Source organism: Oncorhynchus mykiss, chromosome 19 (genome assembly GCF_013265735.2).
Source record: "Oncorhynchus mykiss isolate Arlee chromosome 19, USDA_OmykA_1.1, whole genome shotgun sequence".
Lineage (NCBI taxonomy): Eukaryota > Metazoa > Chordata > Actinopteri > Salmoniformes > Salmonidae > Oncorhynchus > Oncorhynchus mykiss.
In genome coordinates this window covers 40,406,166-40,427,150 of record NC_048583.1, presented here as the reverse complement: position 1 = coordinate 40,427,150, position 20,985 = coordinate 40,406,166, and the positions used below count along the sequence as shown (strand labels likewise).

At 42.1% G+C, this 20,985-nt stretch overlaps 1 protein-coding gene across 1 annotated transcript in view; it reads left to right on the top strand.

Annotated features, from left to right (window-relative positions):
• The first annotated feature begins 11,125 nt into the window (after positions 1–11,125).
• Positions 11,126–20,985, top strand: part of LOC110497835 (protein kinase C eta type) — a 33,442-nt gene continuing 23,582 nt past the window's right edge. The window contains exons 1-2 of the mRNA XM_036954802.1: positions 11,126–12,072; positions 20,721–20,784. Of these exons, the coding sequence (XP_036810697.1) occupies positions 11,722–12,072; positions 20,721–20,784 (415 nt within the window). The 5' untranslated portion in view covers positions 11,126–11,721. The remainder of the gene's footprint in view (positions 12,073–20,720; positions 20,785–20,985) is intronic.

Here is a 20,985-nt window from a genome sequence, read left to right as displayed (position 1 = left end):
TGGTTAAGTGTGCCTTGAATTATAAATACATCACAGACTGTCACCAGCAAAGCACACAGACACCTCCATGCTTCACGGTGGAACCACACATGTGGAGATCATCCGTTCGCCTACTCTGCGTCTCACAAAGACACAGCAGTTGGAACCAAAACTCTCCAATTTGGACAGAGGACAGATTCCCACGGGTCTAATGTCCAGTTCTTGTGTTTCTTGGCCAAGCAAGTCTCTTCTTCTTATTGGTGTCCTGTAGTAGTGTTTTTTTTTTTGCAGCAATTTGACTATGGAGGCCTGATTCACGCAGTCTCCTCTGTACAGTTGTTCTGTTATCTGAACTCTGAAGCATTTACTTGGGCTGCAATTTCTGAGGCTGGTAACTCTAATGAACTTATCCTCTGCAACAGAGCTAACTCTGGGTCTTCCTTTCCTGTGGCAGTCCTCATGAGAGCCAGTTTCATCATAGCGCTTGATGGCTTTTGCGACTGCACTTGAAGAAACTTTCAACGTTTTTCATTTTCTGCATTGACTGACCTTCATGTCTTAAAGTAATGATGGACTGTCATTGCTCTTTGCTTATTTGAGCTGTTCTTCACACAATATGGACACAACTGATTGGCTCAAACGCATTAAGGAAAGAAATTCTACAAACTAACTTTTAACAAGACACCTGTTAATTCAAATCCAATAAGAGTACATCAGAGTGTCTAGTTTGAGAAACAGACACCTCACAAGTCCTCAACTGGCAGCTTCATTAAATAGTACCCACAAAACACCAGTCTCAATGTCAATAGTGAAGAGGCTACTCCGGGATGCTGGCCTTCTAGGCAGAGTTCCTCTGCCCAGTGTCTGTGTTCTTTTGCCCATCATAATTGTTTATTTTTATTGGCCAGTCTGAGATATGGCTTTTTCTTTGCAACTCTGCCTAGAAGAACAGCATCCTGGAGTTGCCTCTTCACTGTTGACGTTAAGACTGGTGTTTTGAGGTACTATTTAATGAAGCTGCCAGTTGGGGACTTGTGAGGTGTCTGTTTCTCAAACTAGACACACTAATGTACTTGTCCTCTTGCTCAGTTGTGCCTCGGGGCCTCCCACTCCCCTTTCTATTCTGGTTAGTGCCAGTTTGCGCTGTTCTGTGAAGGGAGTAGTACACAGCGTTGTACGAGATCTTCAGTTTCTTGGCAATTTCTCGCATGGAATAGCCTTCCTTTCTCAGAACAAGAATAGACTGACAAGTTTCAGAAGAAAGGGCTTTGTTTCTGGCCATTTTGAGCCTGTAATCGAACTTAAAAATGCTGATGCTCCAGATACTCAACTAGTCTAAAGAATGACAGTTTTATTGCTTATTTAATCAGAACAACAGTTTTCATCTGTGCCAGCTCTTTTGCAATTATGTTTTCTAATGATCAGTTTGCCTTTTAAAATGATAAACTTGAATTAGCTAACACAATGTGCCATTGGAACACAGGAATGATGGTTGCTGATAATGGGCCTCTGTACGCCTATGCAGATGTTCAATAAAAAATCTGCCGTTTCCAGCTACAATAGTCATTTACAACATTAACAATGTCTACACTGTATTTCTGATTAATTTGCTGTTATTTTAATGGACTAAAAATGTCTAAGTGACCCCAAAGTTTTGAACGGTAGTGGTGTGTGTGTGTGTACACACACACACACCACTACCGTTCAAAACTTTGGGGTCACTTAAACATTTTTTGTCCATTAAAATAACATTTTCTTCAACTGTGTGTGTACACACACACACAGTTGAAGTCGGAAGTTTACATACACTTAGGTTGGAGTCATTAAAACTTGTTTTTCAACCACCACAAATGTCTTGTTAACAAACTATCGTTTTGGCAAGTCGGTTAGGACATCTACTTTGTGCATGACTTAAGTAATTTTTCTAACAATTGTTTACAGACAGATTATTTCACTTATAATTCACTGTATCACAATTCCAGTGGGTCAGAAGTTTACAGCATAAGTTTAAACAGCTTGGAAAATTCCAGAAAATTATGTCATGGCTTTAGAAGCTTCTGATAAGATAATTGACATAATTTGAGTCAATTGGAGGTGTAACTGTGGATGTATTTCAAGGCCCACCTTTAAACTCAGTGCCTCTTTGCTTGACATCATGGGAAAATCAAAAGAAATCAGCCAAGACCTCAGAAAAAAAATTGTAGACCTCCACAAGTCTGGTTCCTTGGGAGCAAACGCCTGAAGTACCATGTTCATCGGTACAAACAATAGTATGCAAGTATAAACACCATGGGACCACTCAGCCGTCGTACTGCTCAGGAAGGAGACGCGTTCTGTCTCCTAGAGATGAATGTGCTTTGGTGCGAAAAGTGCAACTCAATCCCAGAACAACAGCAAAGGACCTTGTGAAGATGCTGGAGGAAACGGGTACAAAAGTATCTATATCCACAGTAAAACGAGTCCTATATTAACATAACCTGAAAGGCTGCTCAGCAAGGAAGAAGCCACGGCTCCAAAACCGCCATAAAAAAGCCAGACTACGGTTTGCAACTGCACATGGGGACAAAGATCGTACTTTCTGGAGAAATGTCCTCTGGTCTGATGAAACAAAAATAGAACTGTTTGGCCATAATGACCATCGTTATGTTTGGAGGAAAAAGGTGGATGCTTGCCAGCCGAAGAACCTTGAAGCACGGGGTGGCAGCATCATGTTGTGGGGGTGCTTTGCTGCAGGAGGGACTGGTGCACTTCACAAAATAGATGGCATCATGAGGAGAGAAAATTATGTGGATATATTGAAGCAACATCTCAAGACATCAGTCAGGAAGTTAAAGCTTGGTCGCAAATGGGTCTTCCAAATGGACAATGACCCCAAGTGTACTTCCAAAGTAGACTTCCAAAGTGTACTTCCCTGACCTCAATCCTATAGAAAATGTGTGGGCAGAGCTGAAAAAGCGTGTGCGAGCAAGGAGGCCTACAAACCTGACTCAGTTACACCAGCTCTGTCTGGAGGAATGGGCCAAAAGTCACCCAACTTATTGTGGGAAGCTTGTGGTCGACTACCCTAAACGTTTGACCCAAGTTTTAAACAATTTTAAAGGCAATGCTACCAAATACTAATTGGGTGTATGTAAGTCTTCTGACCCACTGGGAATATGATGAAAGCTGAAATAAATAATTCTCTCTACGATTATTCTGACATTTCACATTCTTAATATACAGTGGTGATCCTAACTGGCCTAATACAGGGAATTTTTACTGGGATTAAATGTCAGGAATTGTGAAAAACTGAGTTTAAATGTATTTGGCTGAAGTGTATGTAAACTTCTGACTTCAACTGTACCTCCTGTGAGTCCTGCCCATCACCGGCAGCTAAAATGAAATCAAACGCTACAGCACGTGTGCCACTCTACACTCCCTTGCCTCCTCCACTGATGATACTGTCTGCACACACTAGAGTATCTAGTGTCCTGCCAAGCATATCTTTGCTCCAGGGGGATACTCCTTGCCTGCTCTAGTCTGTGTGCACCCCCCCCCCCCCCCCCCCCCCTCAAAATACTGCTGACAGATCTTTTTATATATAATTCTGATAAAACGTGGGCTTAAAAAATGTCATTCATATTACATCTGAACATTTTAAAAACAGGAAAATCTGAGGGGGCACGTGCCCCCTATGGGCATGACACCTCTGCTCTCATCTTGCCCATAACTACACAGATGTGTGACATCCAAACAGAAAAGTAATCATTTGTCTGCTTGTGTGATTTCCCTCCGATGATTTAGGTTGCAAAGAGGCTTCTCTGAAAAGCATTTCAGCAAAGACACAGGTTTGTTAACCAGTAACAGATATGGAGTGTTATAGATTATAGCTATCTGTCATCACTGTTGTCGGTTGGTCAGCACACAGGTTTCCACTGAAATGGTGATAATCAGGAACATCACTACACTGATGGCCGTGTCTTATGTTCCCAAGAAAACCAGTATACCGTAAGCTACCAATATTCTTCAATCATTGCACCATCTAGTGTTTGACAACTTAACTCCACATCTCTACCACTGCTTGTTGACATGGCGTGCTTCGTTTACGTAAACTACGGAAGAGAGATGTAACCAAATGCAGGAGTTTTCTCCTTGCTTTTCCCTGAGTTGGAGCTGTATGTTAATGTAGACCAGGGGCATGTGTCCTCAGCAGAGGGAGGGAGTGTTTTATTGTTTTGCCAAACTAGTTCCCACCCTGGGCCTGTGTCCAGCAGAATGACATCACCATCTCCCAGGGAGGAAAGATGGAGTGGGGAGGGGACACTGGGCTTAAATTAAACCCCCGCTGGCAGCCACAGCTCTCATATTATTCTTAGAGGTGTCGGTTGGATTCTTAAATTGTTTTCTGTTGTTGATCAGGACGCGGGGTACCACCACCAGTTTTTATTCAATGTCCCTACATTGACCCTTCTGTTTGTGTGTGTGCACACACCTTATTAAAATATATTCTCAAGTCTGTTCTGTTCTCACAGAACTGTTCTGTGTACTCCCGTTCAGTGAATTCCTATTCCCAGAACTGAGTCACGATACAGGGTAAGCCCACAGGGACACAGTATAATGGCCTCTAGTCCTCCCAGTAGGAAGAGACCGGTCCTGCCTGGCCAGACAGATGAATGGACAGACAGTCCCAAGTTTCCTCAGGTGGTCCTGGTGTAACTGGGTGTGTGGTAGCAGCCAGGATGATCAGTGGTTGGCTCTGAGAGCGTGGCCATGAGAGAGAGCAGAACCTCTTCTTGAGTGCCCCACTTCCTGGTCCTGTGCAACAGATGAGGAGCCATCAGTATAGGCTCAGTACAGGCGCCATCTGGCACTGTAGCAGATCCAAGGCCTGTAAAACATCTGCTTACTGTTTACCATTACAACCTGAACAACCTATTCAAAGTCAGCGCTGAGAGGGAGTCTTGTAATATGTTTTAGTATTAAACTTTTTCCTAGTGGCCATGTGAGATGTTTTTCTCTATTTGAACATTATGGTTGGGGAATGTCGTGCAGACATGAGAGCAATCGGAATCCACTTGTAAATACTATAATAGATCTGTACATAATGTTATGTGACCGTGCCAACAGATATGAAGGGTTTTTTCATCGTCACTATGTCAGCCTGCTCCCTCTAACCACTCCTTGCTCCTTTCCATCCCACAGACCACTTCTTTAACCCCAATCGATTTACATGGTCTATCACTAGCCATGCTTTTCACGTCACACTAAGAACATTCCTCACTCTGAGGACTTTTAACACCACAGATGTCCCCTCATTCACACCACTCCAGTCATATTAATCACTTCACACATGCACCCGCACACATGTGCACTTCACACACATACAGTATACACACACCTATACGCGCACACACACTATAGGGTGAAGAATTAGCACTTTCAGTTAACTGTGTATGTGAGTTTGGCAGCAGGCTCCTGCGGTGTAATTTATGGAAGATTCATGGCCACAGAGCTTTTCAAAACTACCTCTTTGTTAAGTGAGTGACATACGCTGATCACAAAAGCCTACATGGAAGAAGGTAAAGCTGAAAGAAGCCAACATTATTTTCTCACAGTGCAACAGGCAGTGTCTTGCGTAAAGAGCTTGAAAACACACCAATCACACAGCAATCTTCTGCAATTGTCATTTTCTTTGTGGCTGTTGTGGTTGAAGGGCTCTGTGTAGTGGTCTTCATCCTTATTATACTGACTAGAATGTAGCGGGGCCTTCACCACTAGATGTCAGGGCTCTGCTCGATAAAGTACACTTCCCCTATTTGTCCTTTCAAGTGCTTTATCAATCACTGAAACAGATAGACAATGCTGAGTTCACCGCTTAACGCCAACCAAATGTCAACAGCATGTCTTTGAAGCCTTGGCAGTAGAATTAAGTTCCATGTTGATCACTTTTCTCTTTCTCACTGCAGTTTTGGTTGACACAATAGCAGCACAATAACGTAGGATAAACTGATTCAAACAATGCGGTCTCCATAGTGACAAACACACAAACTCCCGCTAGGGAATGTGTAGTGCGTACTATAGTTTAAGAAGAAAGAGGTCAAGATAATTCCATATAACTCCACAGAAACACTAGAGCAGGAGAGAACAATGATTTGTTTACTACATTTAGAGCAGAGTGTTGGCCTCCAACAGCTCATAGCTGATTTAGACGGGGAGGTGGGGGAGATCGGCTAGGAAGGGGGGCGCAATGGTCAGCAGCACAGTATGGGGATTTGAGCAGACTCTGTTTTTGGGAAGGGGGGGTGCACGCCTCTCCCCCCCGATCCCCTCAGCCCTACGCTGAGCCCTTAATGCGGCTATGACGCCTCGCTGGCGCAGAGGCCACGCTACCCCGCATCTGGAGCCAATTACCCAGGAGGAGCTGTGACATAGAACCCCACTCCCCCGCTCCACTCTGCTGTCCCACACAGGACGGCCCAGTCTCACATTCACACATTCTTCTGCTTTTCACAACCTCATTCTCTCTCACTCTCGCTTTCTCCTTCCTTCCCTTCCTCTACATCTCTCTGTCTACCAGTCTAGATTTCCATATCCTGTCTTCTCTCACCCCCATAACTTATCTTATTACATCTACTATAGTACTATTCACACACAGTCTGCATGTCTCCCCATATTAAACCTGAAATAGGAAACACAGAACTCGCTCTCTGACCCTACTCCAAAAAGGGTGGAAGGAATGATAAAGTAGGATAGTGAAGTCAAATGCACCCTGATTGGGACAAACTTTCTCTGTCTCTCTCCATCCATTCTAAACCTGCAAATATGAAGGTGTCACGTTTCCCAGTGGCAGAGTGCTGGTATGAAATATGCACATGTAAATAAAGGAACACTTAGCACCAAATCAGCTTTTACGACTGATTTATGGCATGCTGGTTCTCCCCTCATTTCATCTAAAGGACTGCTTGTTTTATTTTGCAGGTGAAGAAGCAAACTAAGAGGTGCAAAAGCTAGAGGAGGGCAAACATACATTGACTTAGTTCTGCAAAGTATAAATAGTATGTTCTCACAAGAACAAATTATCCCCAAAATAAATGTTACTGCCGTCCAATGTTGACTCCAAGTTGCATTCAACCAAATTAGCTTTTTACAGGGTTTACTTAAGCAATAAGGCACGAGGGGGTGTGGTATATGGCCAATATACCACGGCTAAAGGCTGTTCTTATGCACGACACAACGTGGAGTACATGGCCATATGACACAACGTGGAGTACATGGCCATATACCACAAACCCTGAGGTGCCTTATTGCTATTATAAACGGATTACAAATGCAATTTGAACAGCAAAAATAAATGTTTATTCATACCCATGGTATACAGTCTGATATAACACGGTTTTTAGACAATCAGCATTCAGGGCTCAAACCACCCAGTTTATAATCTGGTTTATCATATAGCTTTATCTCTGTTTATAGCCCTGTGAGGACAGTGAATAGGAAAGAGTGACACTGATGGTGGATTACATATCAGCTCATTTGGCCTGGTTCTCACACATACTTACACCCCAACACACACACACAAACACACACTACATACGCCCACACACAACATGCGCACACATACATTTGACGCCACACACACACACCACATAAGCTACTGCTCCACATACAATGCTATTACAGCTCAGTCTATTATCTATCCTGTTTCCTAGTCACTTTACCCCTACCTATGTGTACATAGCTACCTCAATTACCTCGCACCCCTGCACATCAACTTGGTACCGGTACTCCTTGTACTATATATAGCCATGTTAATTTTACTTATTGTTATTCACTGTGTACTTATTCCTCGTACCACTTTCTATTATATTTTTTAAAAACTATCTTTAACTCTTAACTCTTAACTGACTTTCCTAGTTAAATAAAGGTTAAATAAAAACATGTAAAAAAAAACTCTGCATTGTTGGAAAATGATCGGTAAGCATTTCACTGTTAGTCTCCATCTCTTGTTTACAAAACATGTGACATAACATTTGATTCTGTATTCAGGACTTCAGTTCTCTCTAGTCTTATCAAACATGAGGGGGCTGATGGGGTATGGTGTTGAGGCAATGCCCCTATAAGTGATGGAGGTAATTGGGTTCGGGCTGAGGGGGTTGATGTGGGAGGCATGGTGTTTGTATTCTAGCCCCTTGGGCCTTTCCTTACTGGGGTCAACACTCACATACAGAGGGCTGGGAATGGAGCTCACCATACCTGGCCCATATTACCCATATTCCCTGTTGTCTTGTTTAGCACCAATGCTATGGTTCATTAGCTGCAGCTATAGAGTGTACCTGGGCAGGGAGCCAGAGAATAGAGCTGTCCCGGGTTACAGAAGTGGAAATCTGTGGACGGTGAAGGGAAATGTGGAAGCACTACAGGTGGCAGTTACTTTAGTCATTCCAATGAATACCCTACACAGTGATACAGCTGAGTTGTGGTAGCTGCTTCTCTGTTAATGTGTACAAGAACGTTAACATGCCGTTTTTGTGTGTTTGTGGAGTACACACCAGAACATGCGTTTGAGTTCACATGTCTGTAGTGTGTGATAACTCTTGATTTGGGTTAGGCAACAGCTGTAGAGAGGAGAGTGTATAAATGGATGAAAAGTAGGGGGGAGCGAGAGAGACAGGAACAGTTGGGAAAACAGGGAGACCAAACAAATCATCCTCCATGATCGTAAAAATGCCTGCCATGGATGGCACCAGTGAAACAGAGGAAGATGGCTATCAAATCAACACTTGAGTTCAACAGCAGTCTTAGCCTGCCCTCTGCTGGACAGTAAGGTGTAATGCTCTACAAACCATGCAATGAATTCAATATTTCATGGAAATAATGAAAGTGAGGAATGGTTACTCACAGACAATGGATGAATTGAATGTGAATACCTGAAATGAACATTTTCACAAGGGGTTGTTAAAGACCACCATGATGTATTGGCACATTTTTGTCCCTGAATGCCATTTCAACGAACTCTTGAGTGGGGCAAGGCACTGCATCTCAGTGCTTAAGGCTTCACTACAGACACCCTAGTTCGAATCCAGGCTGTATCACAACCGACCGTGATTGGGAGTTCTATAGGGTGGCGCACAATTGGCTCAGTGTTGTCCGGGTTTGGCTGGTGTAGGCCGTCCTTGTAAATAAGAATATGTTCTTAACTGACTTGCCTGGTTAAATAAAGGTTAAATAAAAAAATGAAGACATATCTCTCTCTGTAATGTTTTTATGTCTGACTGAACACACTGACACCTACAATATACAAATACATCTGTATTCAGGTTAGTCATTCTGTGGTGATCATTGTGAAACAGATGAACCCACACTATCCTATCTGTCACTTTTATCTCATCACTCTCCTCTTTTTATAAGGGCAGGTAAAGCTGTTGTTTATGACAGCCTTTATCCCTGAGATGTGTAAGAGCCGTGTTAAAAGCTTTGTCTTTTACGACCATCTCTCTTCCCTGGGATGTGGCCTCTTTATTTGAAGCAGCTGAAAGAGAGAGATGTGGGGCGCTGACATTTGGCAGAGAAGGGTGAGAGGTCATGTCTAACACTAATAACAACCAGACTTTGATCATGACATTTATGGATGGACTAAACTCCCCTAAAGCACACCACATAGAGAGAGATAGACAGAGGGGAGAGAAATAGAGAGAACAAGAGAGAGAAAAGAATGACAGTTTGCACCGAATGTGAAAAAAATGGAGACCCACAGAGAGTGGGGTCAAGGGAGTTTGGAAATGAGGGCAGAGGGAGAGTGAGTGTGTCAGATGAAGATATTCAGAGACAGAGGGTGCAAGTAGGGTTAAGACTGGAGGGGAGTTAGGACCAATACATGAGTTTCAAGGTCATAATTTGTGGTTGCTGGTGACTTTTATAGGTTATAGGTCCTCTGAGGCTCTCAGAAGAAAACTCTCATGCCTTTTCATTATTAGAACTCAGCATAAATCAACTCCACATCTCCCATACTTTTAATTCACATTAAAAGCCCCGTTGTTTCTCCTATGTCTTGCAGCTCATGGCCATGTGCGTTTAGATCTTCACAGCTGTGCCAGGTGAGCTAAGATTTTTCTCACACAAGAACTGTACAAAAGACCTCAGGGATGAACTACTGAGACTAGATAGCTTGCAGGCTCCATTCTGAGTATTTAGCTAAGTGTGAAGTTTAAGAATGTGTAGCTCGAGTTATTCACACTCTCTGTTCATCACAAGAGGGTGCTATTTGATTATTTATTTACAGTGCCTTCAGAAAGTATTCCACATTTTATTGTTACAGCCTGAATTTAAAATGAATTAAATTGAGATTTTGTGTCACTGGCCTACAGACAATAACCAATAATGTCAAAGTGGAATTATGTTTTTCGAAATTATTACAAATTAATTAAATTAAAAGCTAATGTATGCAATGAGTGTTTAACATGATTTTTGAAAGACTACCTCATCTCTGTTCGCCAAACATACCATTTATGTAAGGTCCCTCAGTCAAGCAGTGAATTTCAAACACAGGTTCAACCACAAAGACTAGGGACGTTTTTGGTAGATGGGTAAAAATAAAAAATAAACAGATAATTGAATATCCGTTTCACCATGAGGCCAATTGCGACTTTAAAATAGCTACAGAGTTTAATGGCTGTGATAAGAGAAAACTGAAGATGGATCAACAACGTAGTTACTCCACAATACTAACCTAAATGACAGAGTGAAAAGAAGGAAGTCTGTACAGAATAAAAATATTGCAAAACAAACATCCTGTTTGCAATACCGCACTAACGCAAAACTGAGAAAAAAAAATCTAATAAATGAACTTTATGTCATGAATACAAAGCGTCATGTTTGGACTTAACGTTACCCAGAAAGACTCGCTGCCAACGATGATTCTAACATTAATCAGGGGTGTAATTTAATACATTTGCAAACATTTCTAAAAACATGTTTTCACTTTCTCATTATGGGGTATTGTGTCTAGATGGATGGGAGAGAAAAAATAATACATTTAATAAATGTTGAATTCAGGATGTAACAACAAAATGTGGAATAAGTCAATGGGTATGAATACTTTCTGAAGGCACTGTATCTGCTGAGGACAGGTGAGTCATTTTGATACCTGCATGCTTTGAGGCAACCCTAAGCACAGCGGTGCACCATGGTAGTTATAGTCGTAATGTACTTTCTAACAGTATTATATTAATCCTTGACAGTAACCGAGGAGACTACAATATCTAACATACTGGCAAGACCTTTTACAGTTGCATGCAGGTAGCAATCAAATTTGTCAGAACAAAATGTAAACACATTGAGAAAGAAGAAACTTTACAGGGAAATCATTGTTGCTACTTCTGGTAGGCTACTTCCTTTTTACGGAACTTCTTTGAAGATCTTCTTTGAAGAAGGTCGTTCTTCAGAACGTGCGAGCTTTCTGTTTTAGTTCACTTCAGCTGGGGTGTTTCGGAAGGCAAAGACACACATTTGACCAGGAAAGTGCTCAGGACCAAGGGTCAAGAGCACTGTGAGAACGCATCACCTGAAGATGGCAAATGACAAGAGCAACGCGTTCGAATCGCTTTAGGACGCAACATTGGACTCCAATTCAGTCAACGATATTGATGTATATTCTTTAGAAATTATATCAGCAAATAAGAATGCTTTGCATGCATGTTAAATCCATAGCGTATTTTTAATTTTAGTTTATATTGTTTTTACTTTTTTCTTTAGAGGAACAATATCATGAAGTTTAACGGGTATCTAAAGGTTAGAATTGGTGAGGCGTTGGACCTCAAACCAACTACTTTTTCCCTTCGCCATTCTACAATGTTCAACAAAACAGCTCCCACTTTGGACCCTTACATTGTGATAAAGGTGGACGAGTACAAAATTGGACAGACGCATACAAAGCAGAAAACCAACATGCCAACTTACAACGAAGAGTTCTGCCTCAATGTCAACGACGGCAAGCATATGGAGTTGGCTGTATTTCACGATGCGCCCATAGGGTATGACGATTTTGTTGCTAACTGCACATTTCAATTTGAGGACCTGATGAAAACCTTGAACACAGAAGAGACTTTTGAAGGATGGGTGAGTAGCTAAGTCCTGGGCAGTTGGCACTGTGAGGATGGATAGGGATGTGGTTGACATGCTTGCCTGACACACTTTTATCCTCTTGGCAATTCGGGATAAAAGCTTAATTAATATAGTCAGACTGTAAGACACATACAGTCATTAAAGGGAGTCGAAATACACTGATCATGCTTTTTTTTTACTCTTTAGTAGTTCCCTTGGAACTTTTGGGGATTTTGCATATACAGGTATTCCCGTAAATAATTGGTCCAAATGTCACAACATTTCTAAATAGTTTGAAATAAAAATGATTTTCATGCAGTTCCACATGTGTACTTAGAGGAATAAAAGTGAATATATCTACAAACTGGCCCGTAACTCCACTTATACAACAAGATAGGCCTAGTACTACAGCCGTGGCCAAAAGTTTTGAGAATGACACAAATGTTAATTTCCACAAAATGTGCTGCTTTCAGTGTCTTTAGATATTTTTGTCAGATGTTACTATGGAATACTGAAGTATAATTACAAGCATTTCATAAGTGTCAAAGGCTTTTATTGACAATTACATGAAGTTGATGCAAAGAGTCAATTATTTGCAGTGTTGACCCTTCTTTTTCAAGACCTCTGCAATCCGCCCTGGCATGCTGTCAATTAACTTCTGGGCCACATCCTGACTGATGGCAGCCCATTCTTTCATAATCAATGCTTGGAGTTTGTCAGAATTTGTGGGGTTTTGTTTGTCCACCCGCCTCTTGAGAATTGACCACAAGTTCTCAATGGGATTAAGGTCTGGGGAGTTTCCTGGCCATTGGGCCATGGACCCAAAATATCTATGTTTTGTTCCCTGAGCCACTTAGTTGTCACTTTTGCCTTATGGCAAGGTGCTCCATCATGCTGAAAAAGGCATTGTTTGTCACCAAACTGTTCCTGGATGGTTGGGAGAAGTTGCTCTCGGAGGATGTGTTGCTACCATTCTTTATTCATGGCTGTGTTCTTAGGCAAAATTGTGAGTGAGCTCCCTTGACTGAGAAGCAACCCACACATGAATGGTCTCAGGATGCTTTACTGTTGGCATGACACAGGACCGATGGTAGTGCTCACCTTGTCTTATTCGGACAACCTTTTGCCGGATGCCCCAAACAATCAGAAAGGGGATTCATCAGAGAAAATTACTTTACCCCAGTCCTCAGCAGTCCAATCCCTGTACCCTTTGCAGAATATCAGTCTGACCCTGATGTTTTTCCTGGAGAGAAGTGGCTTCTTTGCTGCCCTTCTTGACACCAGGCCATCCTCCAAAAGTCTTCGCCTCACTGTGCGTGCAGATGCACTCACACCTGCCTGCTGCCATTCCTGAGCAAGCTCTGTACTGGTGGTGCCCCGATCCTGCAGCTGAATCAACTTTAGGAGACGGTCCTGGCGCTTGCTGGACTTTCTTGGGCGCCCTGAAGCCTTCTTCACAACAATTGAACCGCTCTCCTTGAAGTTCTTGATGAGCCGATAAATGGTTGATTTGGGTGCAATCCTACTGGCAGCAATATCCTTGCCTTTGAAGCCCTTTTTGTGCAATGCAATGATGACGGCACGTGTTTCCTTGCAGGTAACCATGGTTGACAGAGGAAGAACAATGATTCCAAGCACCACCCTCAGTTTGAAGCTTCCAGTCTGTTATTCAAACTCAATCAGCTTGACAGAGTGATCTCCAGCCTTGTCCTCGTCAAAACACTCACACCTGTGTTAATGAGAGAATCACTGACATGATGTCAGCTGGTCCTTTTGTGGAAGGGCTGAAATGCAGTGGACATTTTGGGGGGAGGGGGGATTCAGTTCATTTGCATGGCAAAGAGGGACTTTGCAATTAATTGCAATTCATCTGATCACTCTTCATAACATTCTGGAGTATATGCAAATTGCCATCATACAAACTGAGGCAGCAGACTGTGAAAATTAATATTTGTGTCATTCTCAAAACTTTTGGCCACGACTGTACACATTGTTTAAGCAGAGTTCATGTAGACATTGGCAATTCAAATTCAGGGACTTTTCAAGCACTTAATAATTTATATAATTGTACATATAGGGCCTAATACAGAACCTAACCCCCCCCCCCCCCCCCAAAAAAAAAATGCAGAGTGTAAAAAAAATAATAGGCCATTACCACTTTAAGAATGCTTTTTAAAAACCTTGCCAATGTATTGATACTCAAATTATTATTGCATTCTAAAATATGTGAGAATAATGTGGACATTGCCTGACTGTAGCCTATGTGGCTGACGCAGGCCATGGATAGTGGTAGCCTTAACCTCACCATCGCTGTTTTTATAATGAGAAAGTGCCCCAATACCAGTTCCCCAAAAAAACAGTTCCCCTATTTATATGGAATGCCAACTCGAAGCCAACATTAGATGTCGTCATAATAACCACACGTGGTTTTACCACAGCGGAGAAGCCCAACACCCTTCAAATGAACCGGTGAGAAACAAATGAAAGTGGCCTCATTTCTCACATATAAACGGTTCAAAAAAAAAATTCACAGATCAATATAAGCGACCAGTAATTACAATAACTTTTCAAGCACCATATTGAGGAAATGTCTGATTTTTCAAGGTAGGCCTATTCCAGTAGCCTACTTGAATTTCTGAGCCCCGAATTCAAGTTAAAGTACAGTAGCTTAGCCTACTTCAAGCTCCTTGCAAATTGCAGGTGTAACATGGAAACCAAAATGTATTTGTCATGTTATTTCATTACCAGATCATGTTGTGAAGAAGCCCACTAGGCTATGTCATTTGTTGTCATTATATCCAGAATAATGAATAGGAATAGCGTTGGGTGCAAGCAGTAGACTTGGTGTCCAATCCGAGGCACAAAAACATATGAAGCTGACTGAAAAACATGAACTCATAAGTATAGCCTGATGCTTTTTCTTTTAAATCTAAGAAGACGCTACTGTTAATCAAGCAGACAACAACAGAGGATCAATGTCAGTTGCTAAGGATATTAGATCCAATGTGGTATAAGGCACAACTGTCTTCCACAGCATATTCTGGACATTCCTCAGAAACACCTTTTTTTTTCCAGCACTTGGGCTGTTGTTTCATCGCATGCACCATCACAACAGCTGTTCATCACTTGACTCTCAATTGGAAAATTCCTTCCTGGATCAGATGATGATGTGTGCAAATCTCATGGCTTAACTAATCAGCTGCACTTCTTCTTGTCGACCTGCATCGTTTACACTCATTCTGCCATTCCTTTTCCAGTCCTTTCTGTACAGGGCAAGTGATATCCAAGGCATGCAGATCCCATAGTCTCCATTTCCCATAAGAATCTTCAGCAGCTCGTTATAGGTGGCATCTTGGTGGATACCTCTGTGTATTTAACTTAAGCCTGTCAGAAAGTCAAAGGTGACATCACCAAGAGGTATTTGTATTTATTAGGGATCCCCATCATCTGTTGCCAAGGCAGCAGCTACTCTTCCTGGGGTCCAGACACATTAAGTCACTTACATTACACATAAAACAAAAGATAAAACAGGACAACATATAACGTTATTACACCACCACATATCTACAATACAACATGTATAATACCGCCATAGAACAATATTACAATGTATGTTTGTGTAGAGTGCGTGTTCTATGTGTGTGTCTGTACCTGTGTGTGTGTGTCTCTTCAGTCCCCGCTGTTCCATAAGATGTTTTTGTCTGTTTTTACATCTGATTCTACTGCTTACATGAGTTACCTGATGTGGAATAGAGTTCCATGCAGTCATGGCTGTATGTTGTAAAGTGCACCTCCCATAGTCTGTTCTTGACTTGGGGATTGTGAAGAGACCTCTGGTGGCATGTCTTGTGGGGTATGCATGGCTGTCCAAGCTGTGTGCTAGTAGTTTAAACAGACACCTCAGTGCATTCAGCTTGTCAACGCTTCTTACAAAAACAACTAGTGATGAAGTCAAGAGATTGACATGCATATCGTTGTTAGCTCCCCGTCTACATTTAAGGGTCTGCCCTGTTCCGAGCCAATTGCACATGACGACACGACTGAACAGTAGCCCAGGTGTGACACAACTAGGGCCTGTCGTGCCTGCTTTGTTGATAGTGTTGTTAAGAAGGCAGATCAGCGCTTTATTATGGACAGACTTCTCCCCATCTTAGCTACTGTTGTATCAATATGTTTTGACCATGACAATTTACAATTCAGGATTACTCCAAGCAGTTAAGTCACCTTAACTTGCTAAATTTCCACATTATTCATTACAAGATTTTAGTTGAAGTACAGCGTTTCGTGGATGATTTGTCCTAAATACAATGCTTTTAGTTTTTGAAATATTTAGGACTAACTTATTCCTTGCCACCCATTCTGAAACCCATTCTGAAACTAATTGCAGCTCTTACGTGTTGCAGTCATTTCAGTCACTGTAGTAGCTGACGTGTATAGTGTTGAGTCATCTGCATACATAGACACTGTCTCAAAGCCAGTGGCATGTGGTTAGTAAATATTGAAAAAAGTAAGGGGCCTAGGCAGCTGCCCTGGGGAATTCCTGATTCTACCTGGATTATGTTGGAGAGGCTTCCATTAAAGAACACCCTCTGTGTTCTGTTAGACAGGTAACTCTTTATCCACAATATAGCAGGGGGTGTAAAGCCATAACACATACGTTTTTCCAGCAGCAGACGATGATCGATAATGTCAAAAGCTGCACTGAAGTCTAACAAACAGTCCCCACAATATTTTTATAATTAATTTCTTTCAGCCATTCATCAGTCATTTGTGTAAGTTCTGTACTTGTTGAATGTCCTTCCCTATAAGCATGCTGAAAGTCTGTTGTAAATTTGTTTACTGTAAAATAGCATTGTATCTGGTCAAACACACTTTTTTTCCAAAACTTTACTAAGGGTTGGAAACAGGCTGATTGGTCGGCTGTTAGAGCCAGTAAAGGGGGCTTTACTATTCTAAGGTAGCAGAATGACCTTTGCTTCCCTCCAGGCCTGAGGGCACACACTTTCTAGTAGGCCTTAAATTAAAGATATGGCAAATAGGAGTTGCAATATTGTCCGCTATTATCCTCAGTAATTTTGCATCCAAGTTGTCAGACCCCGGTGGCTTGTCATTGTTGATAGATAACAATAATAACCACACATGCCTCTGTCGCGCTAACTATGCCTCCCGGTAGCAGTATGTGAAGTATTGCATTGTAAAGTATGCTGGAAACCACAACTAATCTAATTCCTGTGACTTGCATGTACAAACAAGCTGAAGTGTGATAATACCCTATCTTAGGGCATGTCATATACAGATGTTAATGTGATGGTATCAAGAGCTGGTATTACTCTCCACGTTTGTCTTTGGTTGATGTGTGTTGCTTTCGAGGTTACACCCTCTGTACACCATAGTAGGCTACTACTGGTTTGGAATTTGTCTGTCACTGGAGAGAGAATTTCCCTCTGCAACAGTTTCGCTCATCTGGTTTACTTTCAGGTCCTAGAGGAGTAAACAAAAATGTGATTGGTGTGTAACCTGAACTTGTACATGCCTGGGACAGGTCGATCTGGTAACGTATGTGCGCCTTGAGACTCAACGCCCTCCAGTCGCTATCTGGCCTTCTTATTATCTCGCATGGTCATGCAATACAGTGGTCTGCCATACTCAAAAACTCATCTGTGTCATGGTGCCCAAAAGCTGTTAACAGACAGCTCACTCCTCTTGAAAAGTAGAATCTGAGCTAGATTTTTTTGTAAAGCTTCCACCAGGAACCAACCAATGAAGGCCAGAGTCAAGTACAGTGGGTGTGTCTGTGAGGTTTGGCAGAAATGTGTGCATAGCCTGGCTTCACTCTTTTACGAGATGCAGCCTTGAAAATACTCATCTGATAGATCTGAACTGTGAGACCAGGGTGACGTGTTCACTGCCGATATAGCGACGTGACCCGCGGTGTTTGTCATTATACCCTGATGAAGACAGCTTGGCTGTGGAAATGTTGGTTAGTAAATGATTGCATCTGAGCTCCTAGAGCGTGCAGCTCTCCTTTTCTTTTTCAAGTACTCTACTCCGCTGGCCAAAACCTAAACAGGTGTGCGTTTCTTCCAGCTCAAGATCTGAACTGAGACTTGTTTTGCTTCGTTAACTCTCAGATGAAGTGCTTGGGGCCCTATACCTATGACGTGTAGAGTAGGGCACAGGCCTCCACACGCCCACACCACTGTTGTTGAAGGTTTCCCACCGTCTGCTTTACGCTCAAAGGCTCCCAAGTCTTTTCCCATCTCATCTCCCTTGTTTTATAGCTTCTCTTGGTTCAGAGCCAAGGACAGCACTTTCTCACCGGTGTTCCTCTCTAATCAGTACAATGTTGCATATTAAACACAATACTTCAGTGTCTTTGATCTAAGGGCTCACACACACACACACACACACACACACACACACACATGGGTGGATAGGTTTCTTTATCTAAACAAGTAGCAGTATGAGGCTTTAACCTCAAGAGAGCAGCTCAAAATAGAAGCATGCAGTCATATCTGTTGTCTCATGGGCCTGCGGCTCAGCCTTACAGTATGTGCCATCCACCCACTCCTCTCACACCCCACTCACAGCCTTAACACTGGAGGGAAGATTCCACTAAGACCCACAATTTTACACCTGTGATGACTTCATTAGTGTTCTGTGTTGAACCATCCTTCAGGTTCATCTTGACAGTCTTGTCTCTGCTTTAAGCAGAAGTGGATGGAATAGACTCAGTTTAACTGTAAATGTTTGTCAGGAACTATCGCTCCTCCCCCGGAAAAAAAAGTACTTCCCCTTACTGCCGTGTGGTACTCAGTCAGACAAAGTTCCTGCTTTTTAAATTTAGTATGGTCGTGTCAGCATCAAAGCCTGATTTAGTCTGAACTCTTCTGTCTTCATCTGACTCTGGAGTTCTGTTTGCCTCGGTTGATTCCCTGAAGACACAGGTCCAGCGTTCTCAGAGAAAGAGAACAGGACAGTAATGGGTGACAGTAGGCTAATGGTTTACACAAAGGAAACATGCGTGGAGGGTGATGCCATGTTAAGGAGAGAGGTGGAATTATCATGATCTTACATCTGATGGTGTACTTAGTCTGGGGTTTTACATGTCCTTATGTTTGAGCCTCAGCAGTAGAATGTGTTATGTTAGAGATATGCCCTCCTCATAGCAATACAGAATGATATAACTGACCAAGAATATTGAATGGAGAGACAGGCTGGTAGAGATGACTGAATCAGGATGGAGATGATCTTGCAGTATCAGCCCAGTCATGTCACTTTTGTCATGGGTTGTCAAGATTTTCCATTGGGGGGGGGGGTCTGTCTGACTAGAACAGTGTCTGCAGTTTGCTGTAAGTAACCCCAGTTTCAATGAAGTGGTTAGTGCATGGCCTCTGCAGCAGTGGAGCTCTTTTCAGGTTTCTGACTGTCTTATGTCTATTGTCTGTCTCTGGCCGTATGTCTTCTTTATGCTGATGCCTATGTCTGTGTGAGATAGATGTTATTTTGAGTGAAGCAGGGTGTCATTTACTGAAGCTAGCTAAACAAGCTGGACCGGCTCTCTAGTCTCTCTTCCACATTGCTCACATTCTCCCCACATTACATACACACTCAACCATTCACAACACACGCACCTACACGCTACATACCGGTATGTTAAACAAGGATCTAACATCATGTCTACACACATTTACATACCTATAACACACTCCCCCTACGCCTTGCATAGGGGAGAGTGGGGTAAATTGAGCCATGTTTTTCATTGAGTCACTCCGTCAAGTGAAATATAATATTCTTTCTGACAAAGATATTTACACATACTGTATTTCAGGATGTTGTGTATCCCTGGAAATAATCACAATTCATGTAAACAGTACAGTTTTGACAACAAGCTTGTCCAAAAAGAGAGGTATCTTGGCACAACATGTATGGGGTAAGTTGAGCGCCGGACAGGGTAAGTTAAGTCACCTACAAATTCCTCTACTGAAGAAATAGTTCCACTACCTTTTTAAAACCATGTCTATCTTTATTTCCCAAGCACAATTTAACACAGTCACTAGGCTTATTAACACCTACTGTAACAAACACTTTGTACTTTGTTTGTACACTTTTATTGTTACCTCATATCCCAGCGATAATGCCTTGCATTACGCCTGGGAAACAAAAACAAATCTATTTGCTCAACTTGCCATTGGCTCAACTTACCCCAAGGCAAACATTTAACCCACACAACTTCAAGGATGCACTTTCATGCTAGGTTTAGGACCTCATATTGAAGCTTTGAGACCCAGACTGATGTATAACACAATCTTAAAATGATCTACTTTGATTTAGATACCAGCATCATGAAACCTCTAACACAATAAATTAATTTGACTTGGTGAAAAGCATTTTTTTTGGACCTAACTCACTTTTCCCATGTTTTTTTTCCTCCGTGAAATGATGGTCTCTTCCTAAATATTTGTGTATAGTTTCCTAGAAAAAAGAGTGTCTCAACTTACCCCTTTGGCTCAACTTACCCCCATCTCCCCTACAATAAATATAGGTTATATTGCATTACATATGTTGGTTTGGGAGTTACCTGGTTGGTTGGGAGTCACATGGTTAGCTTTTACTCATTGAGTAGTCTCGTCTAATGTCTAGTCTCCTGTGTTTGTGTGCAGGTGGACCTGGAGCCAGAGGGCAAGGTGTTCATCCTCATAACACTCAATGGCTCCTTCATTGATGGTAAGGATTTTTCATTGTGTATATCACACCAACCATCTATCTATTTCATCCATAGATAGTATTGCCATCTCCCTCCCTCTCTGTTCGTATCTTTTTATTTCTCTTACACTAAGATGGCACACATTCTTTCAAGTCCTTAAATATTCAGTAACACTTTGTTCTGTTCGACATAATGTACAGTAAGTCCCTCCTCCCTCTAAA